Source organism: Mchenga conophoros, linkage group LG5, assembly GCF_057382185.1.
Source record: "Mchenga conophoros isolate Kocher_MC1m ecotype Shallow Benthic linkage group LG5, M_conophoros_male_GT1.1, whole genome shotgun sequence".
Lineage (NCBI taxonomy): Eukaryota > Metazoa > Chordata > Actinopteri > Cichliformes > Cichlidae > Mchenga > Mchenga conophoros.
The window spans coordinates 19,680,459-19,707,186 of record NC_140530.1 but is presented as its reverse complement, the minus strand read 5'-3'; the positions used below and the strand labels follow the sequence as shown (position 1 = coordinate 19,707,186).

Genomic DNA, 26,728 nt, shown 5'->3' with positions numbered 1-26,728 from the left:
GCATCTGAAAAGGGGAGCTAGTGCTCTACCTTTGGAGAGCAGAAAATGTTCTCTCTGTTTGTATCTGGCCAGTGCAGTGGTTTCCACTCTTGCCTCATAGCAAGAAGGGAGTGGGCTTAATTCCAGCCTGGGGGCTTTGTATGTTCTCTCTGTCCAAAGACATGATGTTAGGTTGATGGGTAATCCTAAATTGCCTGTGGGTGCAAGTGGTTGTTTCTGCATTAGGTCTGCGACAGATTGGGGATCAGCCTTTGGCAGCTGGGATGGATGGAACTGGATAAGTGGAAGAAAACAGATGTCTTTTAAAACTCATTAGATATTAATAATGAAATACTAGTAAATAGGACTGAGTAGCTTTCATATTTGAACTACCGAGGATTTCGTATGACCATCGATATTGGACTTTAAAAAGCCATGTTTAGTGCAAGGTAAATTCTACACTGGCCTCTTATGCTTTTCTATCATAAATAGCTTTATTTTCTCCCTGTAGCTGTTTGGAGGGTTTCCTTCATTCAATAACAGCATGAGATTTTTCCATTATTAAGCTCCATATGCTTTGTGGTTGTGTATCTGTGTAAATTTTACCTTTATGTGAACACCAGAACACCAACAGATGGTTGTTGGATGCTTTAGTTAAGCATTTTCTGCTGATTTGAGGCAGCTGCTGTGTGCAGTGGCACATTCAGAGGACTTAAACACAGCTTTATGTGTGACATGATGTGAGGTTACAGTCAGGCTATTCCCTCGTCAGCAGCTATTTTTATACAGGAGTGACCTGAGCCGTTTGATCCTCATTTCCTGCTTTAAAGAGATGGACCCTAATCTGATCATTTTTATCATCCTGACTTTCAGAGGTGCCAAGTCTGAACTCATTGTTTTAAAGTAAACTGTTAGCTGATAGACTTATTAGCAGCTCATCAGTTAAGTTATGGGCATGTGTAATCTCTTAAGCTCCAGGAAATCTTTTTACATTCATGGACAGAACAGGATGAGATATTTGCTGCCTGTCATTTTTCCAGGACACAAAATATTACAAAATAGTCAAGAGCATTTAATGAGTAATCAAGCACACTTTAATTTTCCTTTTGTTTAACATTTTTAGTGATACATTAAAGTCAGCAAATAGGAAAATTTGTCATAGTTTGGGGATGCATTTCAGCCAGTGGTGTTTGAGATTGTGTCAAGGAATAAAACTCAGAAAATTATCATCAGATTTTGATCCACCATACAACATCATCTGGAAAGTGTCTGATTGGCAATTTTCAGCATGCAGGATGAGCATACCATAGAGAAACACACAGTGGAGCACTATCAGTCGTAGACTGGGCTCCCCAGAACACAGACCTCAACATTATTGAAGCAGAGTGGGATCATATTGACAGAGAAAAGAACAAAACGTTGCCAACATCCAAAGGAAAGCTTTGAATGTCCTTCAGGGAGCATGGAGAGCTGTTTCTGAAGAAAGTAATTCCACGAAAGCTTTCCTAAGAGAGTTCAGAATGTGTTGAAAAACAAAGATGGTCTTACCAAATATTGTCTTTACAGTTTGTTAGAATTTTACAAACTCTGTTTTGCCTCAAACCCCATATGTGCTTGTAGATCTTTTAACAAATCTCTGTAACTATTTCCCATTTTCCCAACAAAATACAAAGAAATGATGATTGACTCAGACTTGCACAGCACAGTCACTTTGTCAGCTTTTATATGAGCAAAATAGATATGATAATTCACATCCTGCTTTCTTATAGTATTTAAAACATCTTAGGTCTGCTTTACTGGACCTGGGTGTAAAAAACAGTCATTGAATGTCAGACACATTTCAACAGATTAAGAGCCTCGAAAATTACACTGGGGACTCAATTAAGAAGGCTCATATGGCCCCCGGGCCTGTTAGAATGTCATCAAGCAGTGGCAGCAGCAGCAGTATTACAGTTTGAGATTACTCATTACATAAACACCCCCACCACCCACCAAGACGCATAGAGAACCACACATTTAATTACAGTATACACTAAATTGACTGCAAACTCAAATTCACACAAGCACAGCGATACTTTAGGGTGAATCAGTGTTATTTGATTCAGGTATCACTCGGGAATAACAATCAACAGAAACTGTCTGGCTCTGCTTCCCTCCTCCTGGGATGACGTCTCGCTGCAAAATTGCTTACGTCAGAGCCAGCGAATGGAGGCAGACACACTCACTGTGTGTTGGCAAACGGAGGTGATGCTTTAGATGAGGGCTTGAATCAACATAGCCTCTGCAGTTGCTGTGGAAAGACTCATTTACTCCCACCAAGAGCATCACAATGTGGCATTAAGTCTTGCATAGGATTAAGGATTTTTGGAAAGCAATGTGGAAATTCTAGTCTTCCTACATGGGCCTTCTGTTGTTTAGTTAAATAAAAAAAATTTCTGTCTACAATTTTTTGCTTAATTTAAAGTTTTGTAAAGATATCCCTGGTTTTCTATGGTGGTATAGGATTTGAACCCAGAGCCCAGTTCTGGGTGTGACAAACAAAGGAGACCACAGACAGTCTTTGAGTGATGCTGAAGATTTTTATTAAGTAAATCAGATAAGCCGTGTATCAGCCATATATATTAGTCAGTACATTTAAATCACCTGAGTTTGTGAATGGAAAACAGCTTTAAATGCTTTAAAGCCTCCTGAGCCCAGCCTGCTCAGGTTTGTTCGATCTCTAACCAGTTCAGCTCCACCCTCAGTTGCCTAAAAGTAAACACAGCCAGCATGGAAAGAACAACACAAGGTCAGCTATAAAACCATCACACAGCCCACAGGTGGCCTAAAATAACAGCAGCAGACACCTTGTGTGACAAACTGCACAGAAACATGTTGAGTGTTTTCTGATGTTTGTTGAGTTGTTTGAAATGTTGCATTTGAAGTTACCTGGCATTTAAAAGATGTGACTCCTTGTAGTCTAGTATAATATGGTGCAAATGGTGCGGTTGTTTTGCAACTTTTGTTTCCACATCATTTACATCAGTCATATGTGATAAGCATCGATCATGGACATACTAATAGTATTATTTCCCCAATTTAGGTGGAAACTTGGGCAGTAGCACAAAGTAATCAATAAGTCTCAAGCGTGTTAAACCTAAAGTAATGAGCCTGTTACAAAGATGTAAGTAGTGCAAAGTACAGATAATTGTGTGAAAATGTAGGGAGTAAAATTTAAGCATGCAACAAAAATAAATATTCAAGTAATGGACAGATATCCAAAAATTCTACTTAAGTACTGTAGTACTTTAGTACTGTAGTATTTTAGCTGCCACCTTTGGCATTTAACCCCAAATAAACAACCTTGAAAATTCTTCAAACCCTTGGATCTGAAATCAGCCTAAACAGATATTACATGCTAGCATGACATAGTGTCTAGAGACTACAGAAAATCCCAGTTTGTAGACACAAGCCTGCCACTGTTTAATATCACAATGGTTCTGTGGCTACTGGGTTTCAAGCTGTTGGGCTGCAACTCCATCGTTTCTTGTCTATAGTCATTTGCGCTTGTGTGGTCATAAACCTAAGAACAATACATGCATACATGCATGTTAGTAATGGAAAAAAATGATATAGGCCACCTGAGTCATGTGCAAGGATTTTTCTTTTACTGCTTGATGTCTGTACTATGTTCAGACTCAGAGATAATAAAGCAGTCGCTTGCTACTGAAAGGCTAGGTAGGCTTTTTCACATCCTATTTTCAAATCCTATCAACATCCATGCTCACTAATGACCATGTAAGGGATACACATCGTATGCTGTCCATGACAGTTTATTGCTTCTCACTCAATTGCCTTCAAGAATGTCTTGTGTTTCCTTTGCTGAACATAATGATTGCCGAAGATACAACTCATGCCAATCAGGACTACTGTTTCAAGCTCTGCTGCACAAGGTCATTTAGGAGAAACCCTTGTAGCTGGACAGCCCATCGCGTATTGTCTTTGAATGGCTTCCCTGAACTGTTTCGTGATTTGTAGACTGTTTGAGTGGCACTGTGGTTCTGTGCAGTGATTTGTCCCATGAGAGTGGCCCTGCCTCTGCCATTGCTGCCGTCAGCATCTCTGCTACAACTGTGCATGGATACAGGATATTGGCATTTACTGAATTCAAGGTGGCATCTTTTCAATTAGAGGCCAGTAAAATACCTTTTCAGCCTCTCGAGTGGCCTGGCGAACTACAGCCAAGGGGGCCCCGGGAGTATAATGATGCCTGGCACAATAGTGCCACTGTTCTCCAAGCCGTTCCCAGGAAACCACACAACATGTGCCATTGTGCACTGTGCTTTGCTGCCCAACCACGTTGCCTGGCTTTAGCCAGAGATACCAAGAGGCCTGGCTGTGCAGTGGAGCTCACAGCAATGTGGTTGGTAGGACAGGTTCAGAGGACTGCTAGGTGAGGAGTTTATTCAACGCACACTGTATTTGATGCGGTGAAACATTTGTGAAAAAAAGAGCTGGTACATTTAAAAGAGCGGGCTGTGAAACGGAAGAAGCCTGAGAGAAGAAGGAGAGCTGAGTGGTTGCCAGGAATGGTAGTACAGAAAACCCTGAGCATTGTGGCAATGCTGAACCCTCTTCAATAAAAGGGGAAACCAAGAGAAAAGTGACAAGCAGAAAAATGAAGGCACAAAGACGGGTAGAACTGGTTTGTAGCTGGTCTTGGCTGGTTCTGCTCTTTTTATCCCAGTGCTGGGGATTTAAACATTTGTGTGTTCCTCCTTTGTGGCCCCCCAGTGTCATAGCTTCCACCGCTGTTTATGCAGCAGACCAAAGGAGAACATTCAGGGCAAGCCAGATAGGGGGCTTTAGACAACAGCGACCAGGAGATACATGTCACTGGGGCTTTTCTGGGCCTCTCATGTCAGATGGTCAGCTAAGACAACAAAACACTACAGGATACCCAGGAAATAGAGTCCTGATACAAAGCCCAGTGTGTCACAGCTAACTCAAAGATGTGTATGCTCAGTGTAGACCTGTCAGCTGATGTGTTAATTATTCATGGCACTTGCCAAAACATCTATTTTAGTGGGAGCTTATTTTTGCTTTTGATTACAGGAGGAAATGTTGGCTAGTTTTACAGTCATGTTGATCTTGATTTACTTCCATTTCCAGTGTGTGGTTTAATAAAAAGTTCATTTAAAAAAAAGAAAATTTTAATTGAATTCACTGAAATTTTTCGCATTATTTTTCTGAATCGTCTGAGTTGTCTTTGCCATCCTCTTCTTAGCAGTGGATAAAATCATGAGTGTGGTGTTTGAAGATACAGACACCTTTGAATGACCTCAGTGATTCTGTGATTCTTTTCATTGTCTTGTTGTTATTACATACCAGAGAACTGCCATAATATGGATGATGTTTCATTGCAAAATGGTCATCTTAAACTCCTATTTTTTTTCTCTTACAGATCCACCGAGGAAAATAAGAGCTTCACTTTCTCGCAAGAAGTAAAAAAGGTCACATAATTTCAAGGGACAAATTATTAGCTACATTAGCAGATATGAGTGAGGATAAACCAGCAGAGACTGTGGAGAACACTCCAGCTGAGGCGAGTGCCATTCCTAATGGGAAAGGCCACGAGCCTGGGGAGGAAATCTCAGCATCAGCCAAAACACCACTTGCAGAGGACGGTGAAAAGTGAGTATACTATAGATTATTACAGTGTATACTTGTGTCAGTAATGCACAACGATATACAACAATGCTTAACCAGTTTTTTCCACTTAATTATGTTGTTGATATGCACTTTTCTTTTTTTTTGCAAAGGTAAAATGTCATGTGTTTTTACATTTAACAAGCAAATTCTAAATAATATCAGTGTTTGAGGTAATCTGGAAGCTACTATCACTGAAGTAGTCATTTAAAAACAAAAGGTAAAACAATGTTTGGAGTAAATTTGGATTTCTTTTATTTTGCTCATGTTGCCTTTGGAAAATACAGGTCCATAAATATGATCTATTACTTACTTTTTAGTAGTCAAAGGTTGGTGTTGTTTCAATAAATCACTAAAACAATTTAAAGGTTTTAAAAAAAATTATTCAGTCTTGGGTCTCAAAAGTGCCTCTAATAAAACAGAACAAATTCTCATAGCAAGATAATGCCAGAGGTCAAGGAAAATGCCAAACTGGATTCTTTACCTTAAATGAAGTAAGTTGATTTCTTCAGTGGCTGCTCTGACTTGAAGTCTTTACCTGTGGCAGTCCAAAGACAAAATACTGTATATGGGTGGAATTTTGTATTTCAATCACTATACTCACAACACATTGAAGACAGATACAGTGCAGTAGATAAGTTTGTTCTTTCCAGTTAGACCGATTATTCTAACCTGCTGCCTGTGGCTTAGCTGTGGCCTAGTCATTAGAGTGACTCTCATAACTGAAGGCACAACCCATGTAACAGCAAATAATGCATGCATATTACATGTCTTTTGAAGTGCCTTTAAGTAAAATATTCTCATATCGCCTTCTCAGTTACTGTACCGGAATTTGTGCTGGATAATGGAGTGAGCTCAGTGCCTAATTATCATGTCACTGGCTGTCTAGCAATACTTGTTGTATCCTGTGCCCATGTAATAGATGGGATAATTAAAGCGTCTCTCTCCAGGACACAGGCGATCATTTATAGACAATCCTTTCACTGTAGTGTTATTGCTCTTATTAAATTATGACTCTGGGTGTTGTTTTTCCACTTTGTGCTCTCGTTGGGTGATGGATGACCGCTCCCTACGCTGCTTGTAGGGAAACTGTAGCCAATAGTGCCCAGAATGCTAGGTACGTATGATGCAATAAAGGAGCAAAAAATGTTTCACAGTAAGTGTGTGGCATCTGTCTCACCTGTTTTCTCTTTGTGAAAATTAAGGCAGAAACACAGTAAGGCTGTTAATTTGAGTGTTTTTGCTCTTAGTGCGGCTCCTTTGTCCTCCTCTGACAGTTTTTGTGATTGTTAGTCCTAACAGGACTGAAAATGCAGACACCAATCTACCAGAGAGCCAGGAGTTCTTATCAGGCGTGGAGGAGAAGAAGACTACACGCTTTACAGATGTAAGTTCAAACGGCTTTATTAGAATTATAGGCAAAGCCTGCAAGTGCTTGAAGTTATAACACGCTTACTCTGGCCCTCTGTCTCTTGTCGGTTGCAGTTTGAAGGAAAAACCTCATTCGGGATGTCTGTCTTCAACTTGGGCAATGCAATCATGGGTAGTGGAATCCTAGGACTTGCGTATGCCATGGCCAACGCGGGCGTCGTCCTGTTTTTGTAAGTTGTTCATAAACGTCCGATGTGAGGAACATGTTACTTCCTTGATTGCACGTTAACCGCACTACATCACTGACACGCCTGATTCATTCCCTCCCTCTAAGGTCATTCCAGGTCGAGATCGGCGTCACTCATAAATAGCACCTAATTGAAAAATATAATTGTTTTGTATTAACCCAGCAGCAGAACTTCATTATGACACAGAAACTGGCAACACCGGGCACATTTGTTTGATAAATAATGACTCAGACAGATCGTACTGGAACTCATTTACATGTGCTGTAAACAAGTACATTTGCAGTAACAGATGCAAAAAATTACCACTTTTTTTCTGTGCGGTTGTTATTCTACCTTCAGACAGTGCATGTGGGTGCTGTGTGTGAGAACAGCTTAACATTTATAATAGCAGTGCAGTCTGTCAGATTAATGACGTCACAGTCCACTGCAGTTGTTATTTTCTGTCCAATTACATGCACTGGAGGTCTTTTGACCTTTCATTGACAGAGTTCCCATGCTCTCTATGCTTGATTGGGCCATTTATTTATTTATTGTTGGTTATGGTATTTGTTGAAAAGACGGTGAGAAGAGAAGGTGATCAGAATGATCATGGGGCATCTGACCTCAGGAAATCACATGATAGGGTGGGGTTAGGTTTCACAATGGGCTCACCCAAAACTTTGGCTGATTGTGACTTACACCTGTCTTCATACTTTGTCTTGTGTGATTAGGTAGAGGATCATTAGGGGGTCCATTGTCCCTCCTGGGGGGACACTCCCATAGGGCTTAAATCTGGCACTCTCCACCATTTGATCCTAGAACTGAAGAAGCTTCTCGGATGAGAGGTGAAACGTCTCAGAGTCCAGACGCTTTTCTTTCCAAGCTCCTTAGACCACGATGATCTGAATGACTGAGAACCTTCACAGACGATCAGAATTATCCTTAAAATCTTGCAAACTAAATACTAAATTGCTTTAGATTTTGTTGTTGTGTCATCTCCTGGCATCACCCAGCATATTTTTATATCTTTCTGTCATGGTAGCTGCAACAATCACATGTTAAAGCCCAAAGTCCCAATCTTTAATGCAAAGAGAGGGTCATACAGGTTCAGACAAGCAAACAAATGCACCAAGGCAAAAATCCAAAAACAACAAAAACATCATTCATCTATAAAGCTCACTGGAAACACAAAGACGCTAGCAAAAATACTCGAGCAAAATCTCAACTCCAAACAAAAGAACTCAAGGAGAACAGAGTAGAAAATGTTGAAGGGAAACCACAAAACCGTCTCTCAAAGGAACGGGGGGACGCAGGGGAGTATATATACTGAGGGTGTGATACACGGGTGTGGCCGTAGACTGTCGGGACATAGGACAAAGAGCGGAAGCAGAACTAACTGAAGGTGAACAATTATAAAAAAAAAAGACATGACACCGCCCTATCTGAATCCCATTCCTTTATAGACAGGTCTAATGTAACCATGTATCCTATCTTAGCATCAGTTTCATAATGACGTGATTTATAGTAAGACATAGTAATAATCTGGGGTGCAATATAGCTCCTATTTCTTTTCTAAAACAACAATATTAAAGCTAACGTGTTGATTCTATACTGGACTGATGAGCTGTCAAAGCTTTGCGTGATTTGTGGGGTCTTAATGTGCATGTTCACAAAGCTTATAGTTTGAAGATTAATCTGTTTTATTGCACAGTTCTGAAAAATAATGAGGTTTGTGTTTCTAGAGGATAATCCCATGGGTGGAATCAGCACTTTCACTCATCTTCTTGTCTTCTTGTCATCCCTGAGTGATGGTGAGAGACTGTAAGGTGGCTGGTGCTGAACCTACACATCTTTCTTTGAATGATTAAAGGGCACTGTTCTAAGACGCATAGCACTCAATTTCTTAGAGATTTCTGACAGCCACAGTTTATTGAACTGTCCTTCAGTTAAAGTGAAACGTCAAGTAATAAAATGTATAGTAGCGCTGTGTCTTTGGTGTGCTTGTAGCTTGATGATCGATCTTTAAATGCCATTCAAGGATACTACATCCTTGTTTCTAAATGTAAATCTGTCTTGATCCAAACTGTTTCATTAGTTTGTGCCGTACAGCCAACCAGTGATCATTTAACATTGCTTCATTTAAAAATTGAAATCTGAGGCCTCGCTTATTTCAGCAAGACATTGCCAAGCTGCAATGCGCACAAAATGTAGTTATACTGCACATATAGCAACACCATGCATCTGTGCTGAAAGCTTGCAATCCAAATCAGTAACCCTATAAAAAACTGTTGCTACAATAGAAAATGAAGAATATGACAAAGTAGTCCATAACCAACGAGCATGTGTTTTAAGGAAGAAATCACTTTTAAAAATAGTCGACATACCATTAATATGTTGCCTTTGAACTGTTTTCAAGTGGATAGGTGCATTTTTACAGCATCCAAACCTTTTGTATTTGTGATGTTATTTCCAAGGCAATTATGTGTGCGTATAGAAAGCTCCTTATTTTGAACTTTGTTGTGTGAATGCAATAGAATTTTGCTTGACAGTAACCAACAGCTGAAACTAACTCATAGCAAATAAGCATGTGCGAGTTTATAGTACGTGACCAAATGAAACAAGTAGTGTCTATTTATCCATCCTGTTATAGATGAAAGCCTCTTCCTTTTTGTCTTTTTGTCCATATCTGTATGATCTTGTACCAAACAATAGAGCAGCAACTGAGAAACAAAGTCAGGATCAGAGACACCATTTGGCAAGAAATGCTGGAAATGTTTCTGTGCTCTAGATAGGGCTTCAGGCTGTCGATTGCTTCAGAAGTCCCATATAATCTTTTATTAAATGCACTGGTACTTATATAGTGCTTTTGTTACTCAATTTGAGCACTCAAAACACTTTATCACTATGAGCTTCATGTACACAAGTGCTGTTTTCCTTATCCTACAGCTTTCACCCAAGGATTCTTTGACATGCAGGACGGTGGAGTCAGCGAACCGCTAAACCCGTTTTTTTTTGTCACACTATCATACAGTGAACTGTGTCATTCTGAACACAATACTAGTGTTTGCTCAAATAAGTGGAAAAAAGACAACAACATAATAATATAAATGAATGAACTACTATAAGCTAAATTGCATATGTTAATATGTAGGCCTGCAGGGCAACAACCCACATACTGTAAGTCGTTATTGACTGTGTGTAACTCAATAGTTACATGTATTTTAGTTGGCAAACTGTAGGGATGGCTGAACAATATGCATGCATGATGTTTAGATGTTTACGCTCACTGAATACTTCATGAAATGCAGTTCAAAGTCACGTTCCACACCCGATTTAAACTTCAGCGGGTCGTCTTTACCATTTTCTGTATGCCTAAACGCATTAAGTTGCTACAGTGTGATTGTGAGATTAAAAATTTGTGTTAGAGTGCAGTTGAATAGGTGTACCTAATGAAGTGTCCAGTGAGTGTATACCTTGTATTTGTCTACTATCTGTAAATATTTATGGTGAATGCTGACCAGATGTAAGGTGATTTAAGGTTTAGTTATATCTCCAGATGTTTTATACCACCCCGATTTTTGCTTGTGGGTGCTTAAGTGGGTCAGTGTCACTGGTCTGGGCAGGAATGCAGTGGGGTGGAAAGCTGAGAACAGAACTACAGTGACCCAAGTGTGTCAGTCAGTCTGACTGTCAGCAGATCTGTCCTCCCACTGCCACTTGACTGACTAAATCCTTGCCCTCAAGTCAGCCCAGCATTCTTTCACATAGTTGGAAAAAAAACCCAAACAAACAAAAAAAACTGTAAAGTGGCCAAGAGTTGAAGGAGAGGTGAAAGACCGGCTGCCTGGCCTTTCTAAAGCGAGGGAAATGGAGAGAGGAGGGCGTGTGAGAAAGAACATTAATAATGTTGCCAACAGTAACAGCAAAAGAGAAAGGAGAAAAATAGTTGAAATGAAGTGGACGGGGTCTGGGAAAGTCAGTATATCACGTGAAACGTAAACGAAATTCTTAGAATTGTGATATTTCTCTAAACTTCTCTTTTTAAAAAATCCCAGTAAAATGTTAGAATATTACATTAAAGTACTGACAAGTCATCTATATAAATACACATATCCATCTATAAATACAACACAAGTAGACCATGTCTTTGTGGTTACTCTGTGCATGTATATTTATACACTAAGAACATTTATTTTTCAAATCTTTGCTAATATCAGCTCTGATTTCTAAACAGAGACCACTGCAGATGGTCAGGCATCTGGAGCGGTCTCTGTTTGAACAATGGTGGCTTGAAAAAAACAGAAACTCAAAATAAAATATATTTTTAATGAGCACAACAGTGAAATCTGTTTTTGAAGGCGAATACAATTAGCCTGTTCCTGTGTCCAATTATATGAATCGAATTATCGAATAGAAAAGAGAAAAGAGAAGAAGAAAAATTGCAAAACAAAAGATCCTCTAAGGAAATAACTCAGTTCTTGAAAATGGAGAGAATGACATGTTGTGGCTGAAGTAGGTTATTTCCCACTGTGGAATAAAGAGAAGGGTGATTACTGTTTACAAAGGATTTTGCTCGTTCTTATTGTCTGTCAATCTTAGGACTGAAAATGTTTTTTTAAACAGCCCATCTGGTGTGTGAGCCGTTAGTTATGAGGCCAGAGGGGCACACAGGGTAACCTCCTTGGTTCAGCTGGAGTAACAATCTGGTATAAATCGAAGCCACAGGGACACCAGTTTTCCTACGCAACTATAGATAATGAAAGCTTATTGTGCAGCTGTATAAATAACCTCTGGCATAATGTGCGGTGTAAAAGTGTTACATATAAAACCACTTTTTTTTTTTAGGGTTGTTGATTAGTCGTGAAAGTTGGTGGGAGAAGTGGCAGTAATGTTCATCTGATGTTGTCCTTTTGTTTCAGGTTACTGCTAACAGTGGTAGCAGTGCTTTCATCATATTCCATCCATTTACTGCTGAAGTCGTCTGGCATTGTAGGTACGTGTGGAGCTAAACGATGTGGATTTTCTCATTAGCATACATAAATTGATTGCAGTATTGAATGATTACAGTGTGTGAATCCTCTCTACTCTATGACCTGGATTTAATCCATAAATAATGTTCTTTTATCTCGCGGCCTTTATCCCTCAGGCATACGTGCATATGAGCAGCTTGGATACAGGGCGTTTGGCACCCCGGGGAAGATGGCGGCAGGTATCGCCATCACGCTGCAGAACATTGGGGGTGAGGTCACACACACTGTCATCTTCCCCACACTGCCACACTGTCTTTTCTATTATTTTATTTTCAGGGATATTTATATTATTATTGATATTATTATCTGCTGCAATATGTTTGTACTAACATATGTGCTTATATGTCTTGTCCACAGCCATGTCCAGTTACCTTTACATAGTCAAATATGAGATGCCTTTGGTCATCCAGGCTTTTCTAAAAGTGGACAAACCTGCAGGGTGAGTTGCTAATGCACACAAAATATAAAATACTACAAATATTTGTTTGCACACTTTTGCAACGTTTGATATCAGATCCAGGGAGAACAGAAGGCGCAGAATGCAAATACTACTCTATATAGTACTCTTCAAAAGTTTTCATTGCAGTTTTTAAGGTGTTCTTGAGCGATAGTTCTACAGGCTTTCTGAAGGTCATTCAATATTTTTCTTTAGACACTGGCTGCATTTTTGCTCATTGACCATCTTCAGATGAATGTTGCTTATTTGGTGCTCATATTAAACCATCTAACACTGTTCTTTGACTCATTCAACAGTGAAAAAGGCCCTCATTGAGTTATGCATCTACACATAACAGAAAACTTTGCAAAGAAACTATTTTAAATTGTATCTTTTGGCCCTTTTTACTAGCATGCTTTTACAAAAACATGTCATTTCCACCCATTTCTTTATCCAAATCTACAACAATACGAGAGATAACAGAGGAAGGCATAAAATAGTATTTTTGCATCAACAAGATGATTCACAGAGAGCTACATCTCGACATGATGTGCAGCATGTCCTTAAAAAAATTAAGGAAAATTGTCAAGTGCAGGACAAAAGAAGTGGCTGATTATAAACTATTAGCAAACAGCAGATGGAGAGTATCTGACATTTTGACATTTTTGTTGAATTTATTGTCAGTATGTAGAGGGGAAGGAGAGTAGTGTAACAGTGACTGTCTTCAGCCATCTGTAAAACATGGTGGCGGCTGTGTCATGGTTTGGGGCTGCATTTCAGCCAGTTGTATTGGGGATTTCATGAAATTGATGGAATGTGGAAGTCAGATTTTGATCCACCATGCAACACCATCTGGAAAGCGGCTGACTGGCTGATCCCAAACACACTGCCACTGCAATAAAAGCATATGCGGGTGTAAAAACACAGTGGAACACAATCCATCACTGATAGGCCTCCCCTACACCTTGACATTATTGAAGCAGTGTGAGATCATCTTGATAGAGAATCAAACAAAATGCAACTAACATCCAAAGAAGAGCTTTGAATGTCTTCCAAGAAGAATGAAGAACTGTTCCTGAATTTTCCCAGCAAAATATAAAAAAGTTAGGGGTTGCTCAGCACTTTTCCACAGTACTGTATGTCAAAAATCTGTTCTTGTAAAATGTAAAAACTATATTTTGGTCTTGTTGCTCAAATTATAAATGCTACATTTCAATGTTTTGCAAAAGTATGATAATGCACTTAAATCTGGGTCAGTATGACATTTGCTGACATCCACAAACCTCCTCACACTACAAAACGTAGTGTACTCTTCTCAATGGGACCTCATGCAGTCATTCTGCGTCAGCAAAGATTTCAGCATCTACAGAGGAGTCCTGCCAAGCTGCGGCAGTTGTCGGGCCTGGTGCTGCTCTGGATGCGCTGAGCAGCTGGCGTGAGAACAGCTGTCAGGGTCACCACGGAGGAGGAGAGCACCGCGACCAACGAGAGCACTGACATCAAAACACCGCTAGACTCCACAGCTGAAAATGTAAACCATGGGATATCACTGGTTAGTGCAGGTGGTCTCAGGGACAAACAACACTCCCTTTCTTAGATGGGATTTCAAGTGTGATCCTGCCCTGTCAGCCTTTACCCCAATTAGAGCTTCTCCTCACCTACCTTTTTGTTTTTGAGAGAAGGGGTTGAAGAAGGGGGGAGAAATGAGAGTGTACAGGTTACAGTTGCAAGTTACTCAGCCTTCAGACAAAGAGGCTTATGGAAAACTTTAAAGTGGAGGGACTGTTTCCTCCAAATTATAAAGCTTGCCACAAAAATAGTGCATGCACATTGTTGGCTTTTACCTTTAGAGTGGGGAAAGAAGGCTCACTGCTACATTTGCTCGTAAAAGTTTAGATTGATGTGTCACACTATATGCAGTCCCAGTAGAAGTAATGTACTGTGACGCAGCGTCCACGTTGTTTTCTGGTCTCAGCTCTGTTTTCTCTGTGTAGCAGTCTCGGTGCTGTGGGTCATGGTCAACAATCACTGTTTATTTGAAATGACAGGCTAGATTGTCCCAGTGGCATTTCATCCTGTCAGTGGGTGCGCGTTTATGTTGCTGGACTGTAGAGGGGGCGGCGAAAATAATAGGGGAGCATCACATCTCCTAACAAACACAACCATATACTAAACTGTGGATTTAATTTAAATATAAATTTTGGTGTTCTCTGTCAAATGGTTTTGTTAAATCCTGCTTGTGCTGCACACAACCTCAACAAACATTTAAAATATTAACTTTAACATAGATCATTTCCTTTGTCTCGTGTGCACGGGGTTGCATATATTTTGACCACCCTCTGCATATGTAAACGTGTCCGTGTCCTTTTGTGTTTGGGTGTCTTATGTTGCTATCTGACATACACAATTAATGAACACTGGAGACTGTGTCAGCGTGTTTGATTACATGTTTGATCGCTCAGCTTATGATCAGGTTGCTGGTGCCTCAGTGTCCAGAGGGCTGTATCTATATGTTCTTATGGAGGTAAATTGCGATTCTACATCTGTCTTTTTTAAGGAATTGTGTGTGTGTGTGTGTGTGCATGTGTGTGTTTCAGTGAGAGATTGTGTCCCACAGGCCAGATGGCTGTAGGGCAGGGTAAGATGAGGATAGACGAGGGATAGATGAGCCTGTTCTTTTCTAAGATACGTGACCGTGGGTGTGTATCCTTCAACAGATGTTGCATCTCTCACCTGACAGAAGGCTGGAAATGAATCACCCCATACTGTGTCCTGCTAAAAATAACTCACAGGTTTCTTCCTAGACGTTGCTCTTCATGTGACTGTAACGTGTGGCCCGTTTTGTCAGAGGAGTCTGTTTTTTGTATGTTTTGCTCAACTCCACATATAAATCTCTTCTTTGTAGCCAAGATTCTGTTTTTCCTGCTTTGCACAATATGTAGTCGTTCCCTGTGTTCCATATAACACTGATATGATATGCAATGATAGTCAGATTAAATACAAAAAAAGTGTATACAGTATATTATCTAAACTCATAATATACTAATATAGAAGAACCTCCTTTATGACAACATCCATGTTTGTGTCAGTGTCCATGTTATTCAAAAGAACTTTGGGATTAATGTTACTGAGTGTAGTCTTTGTTAAATGTGACTCTTATCTTAATTTGCAGAATAATAACAGCTGACAGGTCTGGAAATCCATTTAATTAGAGACATTAAAGTTAAACTTTTTATGTCCTGTCATGTCATGCCATGCAAGAGCCCCTAAAAACCCTCTCATAAAAATATCGAGGAACGTGACCTCTGCTTCCTTGTTACAGCCACAGCTTTTTGTGTCGTGTGCTACGGGCAGCAAAGAGGCTTATATTTTCACCTCTAAATGTTTGACTTCAAGCCAGCTGGATTTTGTGTATGCTCCTTTCTTTTCAGATGTGAATTAAACTGCTTGGCATATTTGTGGCGATAAAGAATAATCCTTTTTTTTAGCGTACTGTGTAAGGTGTTCACACATTTTTTTTCTTATGCATCGTTTTGACATTTAGCTGTTTCTGTCTTGTGTTTCTGCCTCTCTGCAGTGAATGGTACCTGAATGGAAACTACCTTGTGATCATCGTATCTATTGCAATAATATTACCACTAGCTCTCATGAAACAGCTAGGTGAGTGTGAAATGTCATGACTTTTTTTTGGAACTGGATTAAGTAGGAGGTTATTTTTTGCTGCTCATGCTAAACTGTGGCTCATACAAGGTCAAGCAAGGCAGTATATTAGAAATATGAATGCAGTTCTTCTCTCGGCATCCTGTTAGCTCAGCTGTTTTCCCTCAGAAAATGTTTCAAACAGAAGGAGGACCCCAGGAAAAGCTTAAAGCCTAGAGCTTAGTGCTAGCTGGCTTTAATTATGCTGCTTTAGAGAAGCTGCTGGCAGCAAAGCTGTGATGAAGAAGAATCCCTGATTGATAGAATGCTAACATTGCGTTTTAGTGTTATTATAACCCAGGGGTAACATAGACTAACTCATTTAAGCCAAGTTTGTTTGACTTAAAATGATTCAGTATATGTTTTTGTGAAATGGTCTAGTCTGGCCTAAACCTACACTCTGGTCTAAACTGTCTTAGTCAAACCAACCTTAGATATTACAAAAAATTTGGCTCCTAAGATTTAAAATACTTAGCAATCAACGATGCTTTGAGTAGATTTATGTCCACTGTCAATGCTTAAACACTGAACCAAGCATATTGCCTAAATAAGAATTTCCTCTAACTCGTTTGATTAACTGATCTCATATCTTATAGTATTTTTTTAATCAAATATTTTAAGGCCCTTTTATACATGTTTTTGTTTTGATTTTAGGACAGTGAATTCTCTCTCTGGATGATGCCCATGCTTTATTAATAGTTTTACTGGCAGCAAGAAGGTATTTCAGGGCCAAGTGAGATGTTTTTTTGTTTTTTTTCCCTTTTTTAGCAAAGAGGACAAAACTCAAATGTAAGACACTAGAACCAAGGTCCCAAAACTACAGATCTTTGATATGAGAAGGTAAAGATAAGTTAAATAACTAAAGCTACATCCATAGGCTAAATGAAGCAGGTTAGCAAATAGCAGATAGGATCCAGGTTCAGTGGGGAAAAAAGAAGCAAAATCTGAAAGAAACGCTACGAAACAGCTTCAACATTTAAAAAGTAAAACGTGAAAGAGAACTCCAAACAATGACACACCTCCTTCTTTGTCACATCCCGTATTCCTCTTCTTTGTAGAAGTTTGCAGGTACAATAAAGAGAAGAGTTCATTCATTTTCTAAACTACAACTCTTGTGGCACACATTGCATTTCAGAAAGACAGTCGGATGTCGTGCATGATAAAGCAGCACAAAATAAAATAAAGGAAAGGAAGAAAAAGGATGTCTAGGTTGGAAATGACAAGAGGGTGCATATTTTCTGACCTCTTGTAAGAAGTCCGTGTCCTGTCGAGTCACCGACTGGAACAACAGAGCCAGTCGGTGCAGCAGTCTGACTCCACTAATGAGCTCTGAGCATATTAAGTCAGTTTATGCTGTGTGTTGTGCTGCTTTACCTCACATGTGATTAGTTATTAGTGATACCTTAGATGTTTCTTATATTTCATGACGACATGAAAGGCTAATGAATCATTTGTGTTACAGGATATCTGGGATACACCAGTGGCTTTTCACTGAGCTGCATGGTGTTCTTCCTCATTGCTGTAAGTCCTCTGATTTTAGCAACGCACACATGTAAACGACACGTCACATCTTTATTATTGTCTGTTGGGTGACAGCATAGTCAGATGTGCTGGGAGCCTCCCACCACCTATTTAGTATTCCCTACTGTCCCTACTCATTGCTGTGGACTAATGTCTGCATGCGGCTGTTCCAGGCTGTGTTCTCTGTGTTTCTCTGACCTAGTTTTGGCTGCGTGAGCTATAATCCACTCTTTACTCTCTCTCTCACTCGCTCTGGTTTTCTCTCTGGGGGTTTCAGTGACATATTTTCTACCTGTTTATATATTAACTGCGTCCCAAAGCCTTCGTTTCTGCCTGACACTTTTCTCCTCTGCTATGAACAGGTCATCTACAAGAAGTTCAACGTCCCTTGTCCATTTACGGACTTTTCATTTAACGCTACCAGCACTACCAGCTGGATGAATGTCACAGATCCTGGTGGGGAGGAAGATCCTGCCTGTATTCCCAAAATGGCCAACCTCAACTCTCAAGTAGGTTCACGCATGTCACTCACTCTGCAAATGCACCTCCACTGCCATGGCCACTGACAGCCACCCACTTATTTCACAGTCATCTTCAGCATGTTGCCAGTGCCTCTTCACAGTCTAAGCATGGAAATCTTGGTTTGAAGCACTCAATTGCACCGAGCAAGAGATCAGGACATTTATCAAGCTTTTAACACTAGACACAACCCAGATTAATTAAAGTCTTGAAGGTGGACAGTGACCCATGAGCTGTCTGAAGAAATTGCTTTGGCATTTGGGTTCCTATAGTGACATCACCAGGTTTGCCCTCTCTGGGCCAGAGACAGGTAATGAGTGAAATGGGAAAGGCCTGACATTTTACTAAGTACATTTGTTTTGTTTTTTTCTTTACAAAGACTAGATACGTTCACAGCAGGATGGTCTTCAAAGAACCTTAACCACAGCTAGATAAATTTATCAGTTCACTTTCTTTCCACGGCCTGTTCCAGGAAGCAGATTTAACAAACTGTGTGCGTAACCCTGAACTCCGAGTTTATAAACTCTGCGATCGGAAACTCCAGAACAGGGATCAGAGTTAACTCTGAGTATGTTCACATTGATTTATGAGCACGTTTGTGGGTAATAAAGAAGAGCCAACAAAAATGCCAGGATTCACCATGGCAACTGGTCAATAAAGACCAGAGCCTCAATTTTTATTCAGTGAAGCTAGAAATATGTGGAAGCATCTTAAGAGACAGGAAATGGGGGGAAAATAATTTTACTCAGTGCTCATTTTCTCTTAAGCGATATAGCTGTAATGGAGCTTTTAGTTACCAGTCAGTAAGACTCATTTTGGTTACCTCCAACAAAAAGGCATTTAGGTTCAAACTTTTAAAAATCTTTAGAATGAATCACTTGTGAACACATTTCATTATAAAATTGAGTCAGAACATTTTCAGTCTATCTCACGCAAATATTTACTTCATCCCAACAAGATGCCAATAACAGGCATTTTTTCCCCAACAATTGCAACAAGACAAATGTTTCTTCATTGAGCAGTGTTTTCAGTTTCTATAGCTTCATTTTTTTAAAATTTTATTTGGACAATTTATTTAAGAATTGCTTCAGTAATGTAGGTCTAGGTCTACATCTAGACCTAGGTTCACAGCACCTGTTACCACAGAGCTGAAAGTTTAAGAACAGAAACCAGAGAATTTCCATCATTTTAGGATCAACAACCTCAAGAACAAGCCCCAGAACATTATCAAATACTGACTATTTCTTTTGTGATCTTCATGAAATCCTATCAGGATTGTAAGACCAATTCCTGCTGCTTAGCAGCTTACCAGTAAGGCATTCTTAAATAGGCTAAAGCTGGTCTACAGCCAGGCCCAAGTTAATCACAGGGAAACAATTAGCTCTCTGTGATGTGTCTTGGGGAGTATTGGGCAGTAAAGGCGCGAGGTTGGTGGTAAGACGTCTGGGATGGCGCTGCTGTATCTATGGTGACCTGTTGGGGTTCATTTTCAGACGGCCTACACCATCCCCATCCTGGCGTTTGCCTTTGTGTGCCATCCTGAGGTGCTCCCCATCTACACAGAGCTGCGCAAGTATGTTCTTATAATGGCAACTCCTGCTAAGTTCTTGGATAAGAAATAAATTGCATAATAAAGAGCAAAGCTACTGTGTCTGCTTTGTGTTTGGCTGATCATAACCTAGTCACATGCACTGCTTTCACTTTATTTTGAAGTATGTTGGCACTGCTTGAATGATGTAGCATGCTGTTAGTTTAAATGCATCATCCCGCTTTGACCCACTGGTGCTTTCAATTTGAATCTTTGCATATGCGTGCAAGAGAAGTAGCCCTGGAGCAGAAGACGGTATTTTATAGTAGCTGGGCTACATGTTTTCTTTGTGGGCATAATACAGTAATATTTTGTGTGTGTCTGTGTTTGTTTTTGTGTGTGCGTGTTTATGACATCACATGGCAATATTTTCTGGTTTCAGTGCCACCAAGAAAAAGATGCAGCATGTGGCCAACATCTCCATTGCAATAATGTACATCATGTACTTCCTGGCTGCTCTTTTTGGATACCTAACTTTCTATGGTGAGGCGTGGTCCTCTATCTATCTATCTATCTATCTATCTATCTATCTATCTATCTATCTATCTATCTATCTATCTATCTATCTATCTATCTATCTATCTATCTATCTATCTATCTATCTATCTACTGAAGGGGCTGTAGGCCAAAAAGAATAATAATGTTTCTATGCCCTCTAGTGGCCATATTGTACATCTAAATTTCTCAAGGTTTTTAGATCCAGTAGCATATTACAGAGTCATTCACAATGCTAATTTTTTCCTCCTATTTCTCATGTTATGCTCATACTCACATTAATTAATATACAAACAAGCAATGTAACCTAAGCATATTAGCAACAAGGACATAATGACATCAATAAAATAAAAACAATGAAAAGCAATCAAACATATTAATACAAAGATTTAGTCTAATACTACATGGAGATATAATCCCCTAACATAAAATAATGGATTCTGCATTGACTAAAATGCATTTAAAGATCTTCTACGTGTTCCTTAAACCTGCTCTGTTTTCCTGTCCTCATGTCTTCCAGGTGAAGTGGAAGCAGAGCTGCTCCACACATACAGCCGCATTGACCCGTACGACACTTTGATTTTGTGTGTGCGTGTGGCTGTGCTCACTGCTGTCACGCTCACTGTGCCAATTGTGCTCTTTCCTGTGAGTACGCATTTAGAACTTACTGTTTATTCATCAGCGGACACAAATTGTGCTTCTGTCATATTTCATAGAAGCAGTGTGAAACAGTGAACTTTTTCTTTTTAAGGTAAGGAGAGCGATCCAGCAGATGGCGTTTCCTAATAAGACGTTCTACTGGCCTCGCCACATCGCCATTGCTTTCATTCTGCTCCTTTTCATCAACCTCCTGGTCATCTTTGCTCCCAACATACTGGGCATCTTTGGAATCATTGGTAAGTAGATCAACCATGTGACAAGGCTGTTGGGGTGGATTTACATATTAAAACACCAACATGTAAAACCCTGGTTGCTAGTAAAACTGTTTCCTTTAATGTGGCTTTAATTTGTGCCCACTGTCAGTAATGGCTTACCTTCCTTAATACACCCCCACAACACAGCTAACCAAGTAAAAAAAATCCATTTTGGTGAATTGTTCTTGATCAGACCCTGAAAAAATGTGGAATTGACCATCTGCCAAACTTTTGAGCTTTAAATCATTAATATTATTTTTGGTAGTGAAAAATTGAATGTAACTACACCTGTTTTCCATTTTCTGTTAATTTCCATATGATTTATGTTACTACAGTCCTGTTAGAATGGTTTGGAGGACTTATTAAGGACCGAAGGGTGTCATTCACAGAGAATCATTTTCTGTTTTGCGTTTTCCAGGTGCCACATCTGCTCCTTGTCTCATTTTCATCTTCCCTGCTGTCTTCTACATTCGCATTGTACCCAAAGAAGAGGAGCCACTGCGCTCCTTCCCCAAAATCCTGGTGAGCATATTGAGAGAGATAGAAAATTAAGTTCAGCGTTTAGAGACGTCCCCACGCAGTATTGAGTTTTCATATTATTTTACAGTAGGTGCTTTGTGTAACACTCAAAGGAGGAAACGAGGAAAGGAATTAAAACTCCAGCTGAATATTTCATCAATTGTCTGTAGTTTGCCTGATTTTAAATATATCAGAATTAAACAAAAAAAAACTGGAGTGCATTTGAGATCATTTAAAAATCTTACTGCCATGTACCTACTGAGTCTATCAGAGAGTTTCATTTTAGTTATCGTTATTGAGGAGACATCATCTGTACAATGTAAACTGTGTTTATGGAACCATTTATAAAATTCACTAATATTAAAAGTTGTACCAGCCTCAGAAATCCTACATGGATGTGCATTATAACCACATGAAGAAATCAACTCAGCCATGTGTTAGGTATCATATCATTACATGTATAACTAAGATCTAATGACATGGAGACTCGTAACATTTCCTATACTTAATTAATAAACTTTAACAAACTTTTAATTAATGACACCAAGTATTATTGTACTGCAGTTTTGTCACAGTTTCACCATCTGTGATGTGCCTCTCTTTAACTCGCGTTCTCCGTTTCTGCGCTCAGGCTGCCTGCTTCGCTGGGATTGGTTTCCTGTTTATGACAATGAGCCTCAGCTTTATCATCATTGACTGGACAACGGGGACCAGCAAAGCCAGCAGTGGTCACTAAGCGCCACCTTCCATTTCTTTTTTTTATTTTCAGGTTTTATATTGTTGATTTAGTCTTGTGTTGTAATTTTACTGTTTTTACTTTGAATCACGGTTGATGTTGAAGATGCCCTCTCTTTCCCATTAGAAGGATATTGTCCACAGACTGCAGAGTTTGGGGGGGAGGGCTCTCGGTTCCTTGGCAAGTGCTCTCGCTCTGTATTACACTACAGGCCAGTAAGCTTTCGTGGAGGGTTCTTTGGGAATTCACTGAAAGAGCAGGTGCTGACGGTGATGCTTGGAGGCTGTGCCTTGTGAGAAAGATGTTAAAGCAAACAGAAAAGCAACAATGTAGAAAGCTGCCGTCTTTATACACCTGCACCTATGTTAGTTATGAGCATCTGCTCCTCTCACTACTCAGATCTTATCCTAAGATTATCTATAGCTCTGCAAACTCTTACTTAGATTGTAATAAGCAGCCCTCCTTTTTAACTGTTGAATGAAATTGATTAATCAATAATTCTTTCATGATTCTCATGGATATTAGTATTATTATTATTATTGAAATTATTTAAATAACTAAATATGATTCATTATGTGCAATTGCAGAGACAAGTGATAGTAAAAGTGACATTACTGGACTGATAGAAAGAATAATTCAGCATCTTTGGAACTACTTACAGATAGCTAGCACACCTATATCTTAATAGTAAATATGTATTTACAGCCAGTGCACAGTGAGTTTATTTTGGCACAAAGACTTCGAAATGTTGAATTATTCCTTCAAGGTGTGCTGCCTTTAGTTCCCACTTCCTTAACCTGTACTGCTGCTGATATTTTTTATGTTTTTCTGGAGGGGGGAAGTTAAAATCCCCACCTCTGACAGAGCAGGGTGCAAAACCACAAAATATATGGCACAGTCAGCACATTTACTATGAGATTCCTACACAACATATACTAGATGTATATTTTTATTATTAATCTCTACTTGATGAAAACCTCAGATGATGCAGTATAGACTAAAAGCTTGATCCTCAGCTCCTGCTAACTGAGGCTAGCAATACCAGAGAGAGAGAAAGGGTTTTAGCCGGGAGCCTTTTCAGTGGTTTTCGGGTATCTGGGTTACACAGTATGTGAAAGAACGCCAAGACGTTCTCTTTTCCAGTGTTACTGTGTAAATCACTATCACGAATGGTACCAGAAAACTCATCTGTGAGATTGTACAGACTGAAGACGTAACTGAAATTGGGCAAGATTTCATTGTTACTTAGAAAAGGAAAATTGGGATGTGTTGTATTCGGAACATTTTACCGGAAGGAATCGGAGATAACCAAAATATCTATATTACAATGACAACAGGGTCACTTTGTGAAGTGGTTAGTAAACATTTGAGTGTCCAGCACAAGCCTGATCTCGATTAGAACGACAGGGGTTTTCTTTCTCTTTATCACTCTTGAAAAGTCGCCGCTTAGCAATAGCACTTTTCTTTGATAAGCACAACTTCTTGTAGCATTAATACAGTGAAAGGCAAACACAATATATTCGATAGATGTGATTTTAAGGCCTCTACATGACTAAATCTTAATGTAATGTAAGTGATGAATAAGTAACGTGTTGATGGCTGTCAGAAACTACTTGAAACGACTGCATTAAAGTTAGCTTCCCTGTAAAGCCCCTGTAATCATTTTCAGCTCTTGTCTGTTCTTTAAATGCAACGACTAATTTGTTGGATGTATTCTTGGAGGTTTTTAAGTGTCTGTGTTTAAAAAAGAGAAAGAAAAATCTCTATGATATATATGACCTGTATGCATTTGTGTTGTTTAACCTGCACCTATACTCTGATCGGAAATCCTCTACCATTGATATCTTAACTGTTGTTTTAAACTCCACGTGTTACGTATAAGTTGAATCTGATTCAGTGATGAAACACACGATTATTGTTTTTGTTTTGTTTTTTCTTACATTTGTAGTCAGTGGTATTTTATCAGTGGTGTAGTCGGGTCATGTCTGACTTCCTTGCTGCTTCCTGAGAGTTGTTAGTGACTGCCTACAATTTCTTTTCTTTCGTTTTTTTTTTTCCATCATAATTTTTTTTACACCACACTACTATAAGTGCTGTGTGGGTAACTTAATATGTTCTGTCTATTTGTTACACAACAAACCTCTTTTAATCAATTTTTATTAAATATTGTCTAGCTGTGATATGTATTTATGTATCTGTGTGGGGAAGAATCATCGGAATCAGCCACCCGTGCATAGCTTAGTGTTTTGGTATTGTTTAACCAATGCAATGGTTATATTTATCTCTGACACCATGTTTTATCGGCCATGTATGTAATGTGACATCATTAGGTAAATACAGTGAGTGTATAAGAGTTTATAAATGGTGCCCCCGCACAAAAGCCTCACAACATGCAAAAAATACACAAAAAAACCCCAAATGAGGCATCAACATGAGGGGGATACACTGTGCTAGTGGTTAATACCAGATGATCTCTGCGGACCTCTATTTAGATCGAAGAGTCGTTAGTCTTCTCCTTCTCTCCCTCTGTGTGATTTTTGGAAATGTGTATGACTGAATAGTAACATATTAAATATTGACATCAGCCAGCATCATTTATAAATAATGTATATAAATGTATACCCTTTATATTCTATATTCATATCTAGTTTGTATAATGTAAATAGCGATTAAAGTTTTAGTTCGATTAAAAATGTAAATGTAATCATTTTCAAAGTGCTTTTAAACCTTTTTGTCCTTCAATCCATGTCTATTTTCTGGTATCTCTATATATTTTAATATGTTGCTGGCAGTTGTTGTACTGTAAAACAATATTGCAATAAAGATAAAGGGTAACATGACTCTGAGCTTTCATCCTCTTTTACATGCATCAAAACGTTTTCAGTTTTCTGTGTTTTTTAAGTTGATTATGAATAACCTACCTCCATGCATTGAAATGCTTACCTTCTGTAATGCAAATTTCAGTTAGCTAAATTAGGTTGTATACTAAATAAAATATCAACAGCTTTAAATGAACCACAACAGCTGCGTATGTCACAGTTTAGAATAGTTGGGGCCAAATGTAGACGTGTGAAATGCAGGAATTAACTAAAAAGCAAATGTTTCATAGCTCATGTAAACAGGTCAAAAACAGCAAAGTGCCAAAGAATGAAGAAAACAGTAATACGTAATCACATCCAAAGAAATAAACAGGTTATGCACAGGGAAACATTTACAGACAACTCCACAAGGACAAAGGGGACACAGCACTGCATAAGCTTATTGCTAATACTGGACTGAACCTACCTTTGCCTTCAGAACTGCCTCATTTCTTCATGGCACAGATTTAACAAAGTGCTAGAAAGATTCCTCAGAGATTTTGTTCCATGTTGACACGATGGCATCACACAGTTGCTGCAGATTTGTTGGCTGCAAATCCATGATGCAAATCTCTGGATCCACCAGATCCCAAAGGTGCTCTATTGAAATGAGATGAGGTGACTATGAGGGCCATATGAGTCCATTGGATTCATTGTGATGTTTGAGATGATGCGAGTGCTTTGACATGACACGTTATCCGGCTGGAAACAGAGATCAGAAAGTGTAAAAAAGTAAGTGTAAAATAAGAAATAACGAAAGGGGACTGAAAGAGACACGAACACTAACAGCTGAGATCTAAGAGACAAGGAAGCACAAATGAACCAAGCCATAAACAAAAAAGTGAGACAGAAGAATGTAAAAACATAATAAAACACATACTCCTACTTCTAATATTAGACAAGCTATACAACAGGACACAAGATCAGTAGAAACGATAAACAATAAAGACAGCATGAGACTCAATAATGTGTCAAAAATAAAGTTCACCATAAGAATAACAATAAAGTTTTTCACAAACTAAATATTACTAGAACTGCGGCTCACAAACTAGAGTTAAGAAGAGATCAAAACAGGAAATGAAATACTAAAAACTATATAAAACACTGCAAATAAACCAAGACTCAAATATGTTAACAAAGCAAGAAGA

General features: G+C 39.1%; 1 protein-coding gene across 2 annotated transcripts in view; it reads left to right on the top strand.

Moving 5' to 3' along the window:
- The window catches only part of LOC146574371 (sodium-coupled neutral amino acid transporter 3-like), a 34,621-nt gene extending 9,059 nt beyond the window's left edge, over positions 1–25,562 (top strand). Inside the window, exons 2-17 of one of the 2 annotated variants that reach the window (XM_085273978.1) lie at positions 5,423–5,652; positions 6,752–6,784; positions 6,961–7,054; positions 7,153–7,268; positions 12,185–12,258; positions 12,412–12,504; positions 12,653–12,734; positions 16,309–16,391; positions 17,893–17,951; positions 18,314–18,460; positions 19,964–20,043; positions 20,441–20,541; positions 21,074–21,198; positions 21,305–21,449; positions 21,886–21,989; positions 22,618–25,562. In XM_085273978.1, coding sequence (XP_085130104.1) covers positions 5,516–5,652; positions 6,752–6,784; positions 6,961–7,054; positions 7,153–7,268; positions 12,185–12,258; positions 12,412–12,504; positions 12,653–12,734; positions 16,309–16,391; positions 17,893–17,951; positions 18,314–18,460; positions 19,964–20,043; positions 20,441–20,541; positions 21,074–21,198; positions 21,305–21,449; positions 21,886–21,989; positions 22,618–22,722 — 1,578 coding nt within the window. In that variant the 5' untranslated portion in view covers positions 5,423–5,515 and the 3' untranslated portion in view covers positions 22,723–25,562. The remainder of the gene's footprint in view (positions 1–5,422; positions 5,653–6,751; positions 6,785–6,960; positions 7,055–7,152; positions 7,269–12,184; positions 12,259–12,411; positions 12,505–12,652; positions 12,735–16,308; positions 16,392–17,892; positions 17,952–18,313; positions 18,461–19,963; positions 20,044–20,440; positions 20,542–21,073; positions 21,199–21,304; positions 21,450–21,885; positions 21,990–22,617) is intronic. The other variant, XM_085273979.1, reaches the window with a different exon arrangement.
- Positions 25,563–26,728: the final 1,166 nt, after the last annotated feature.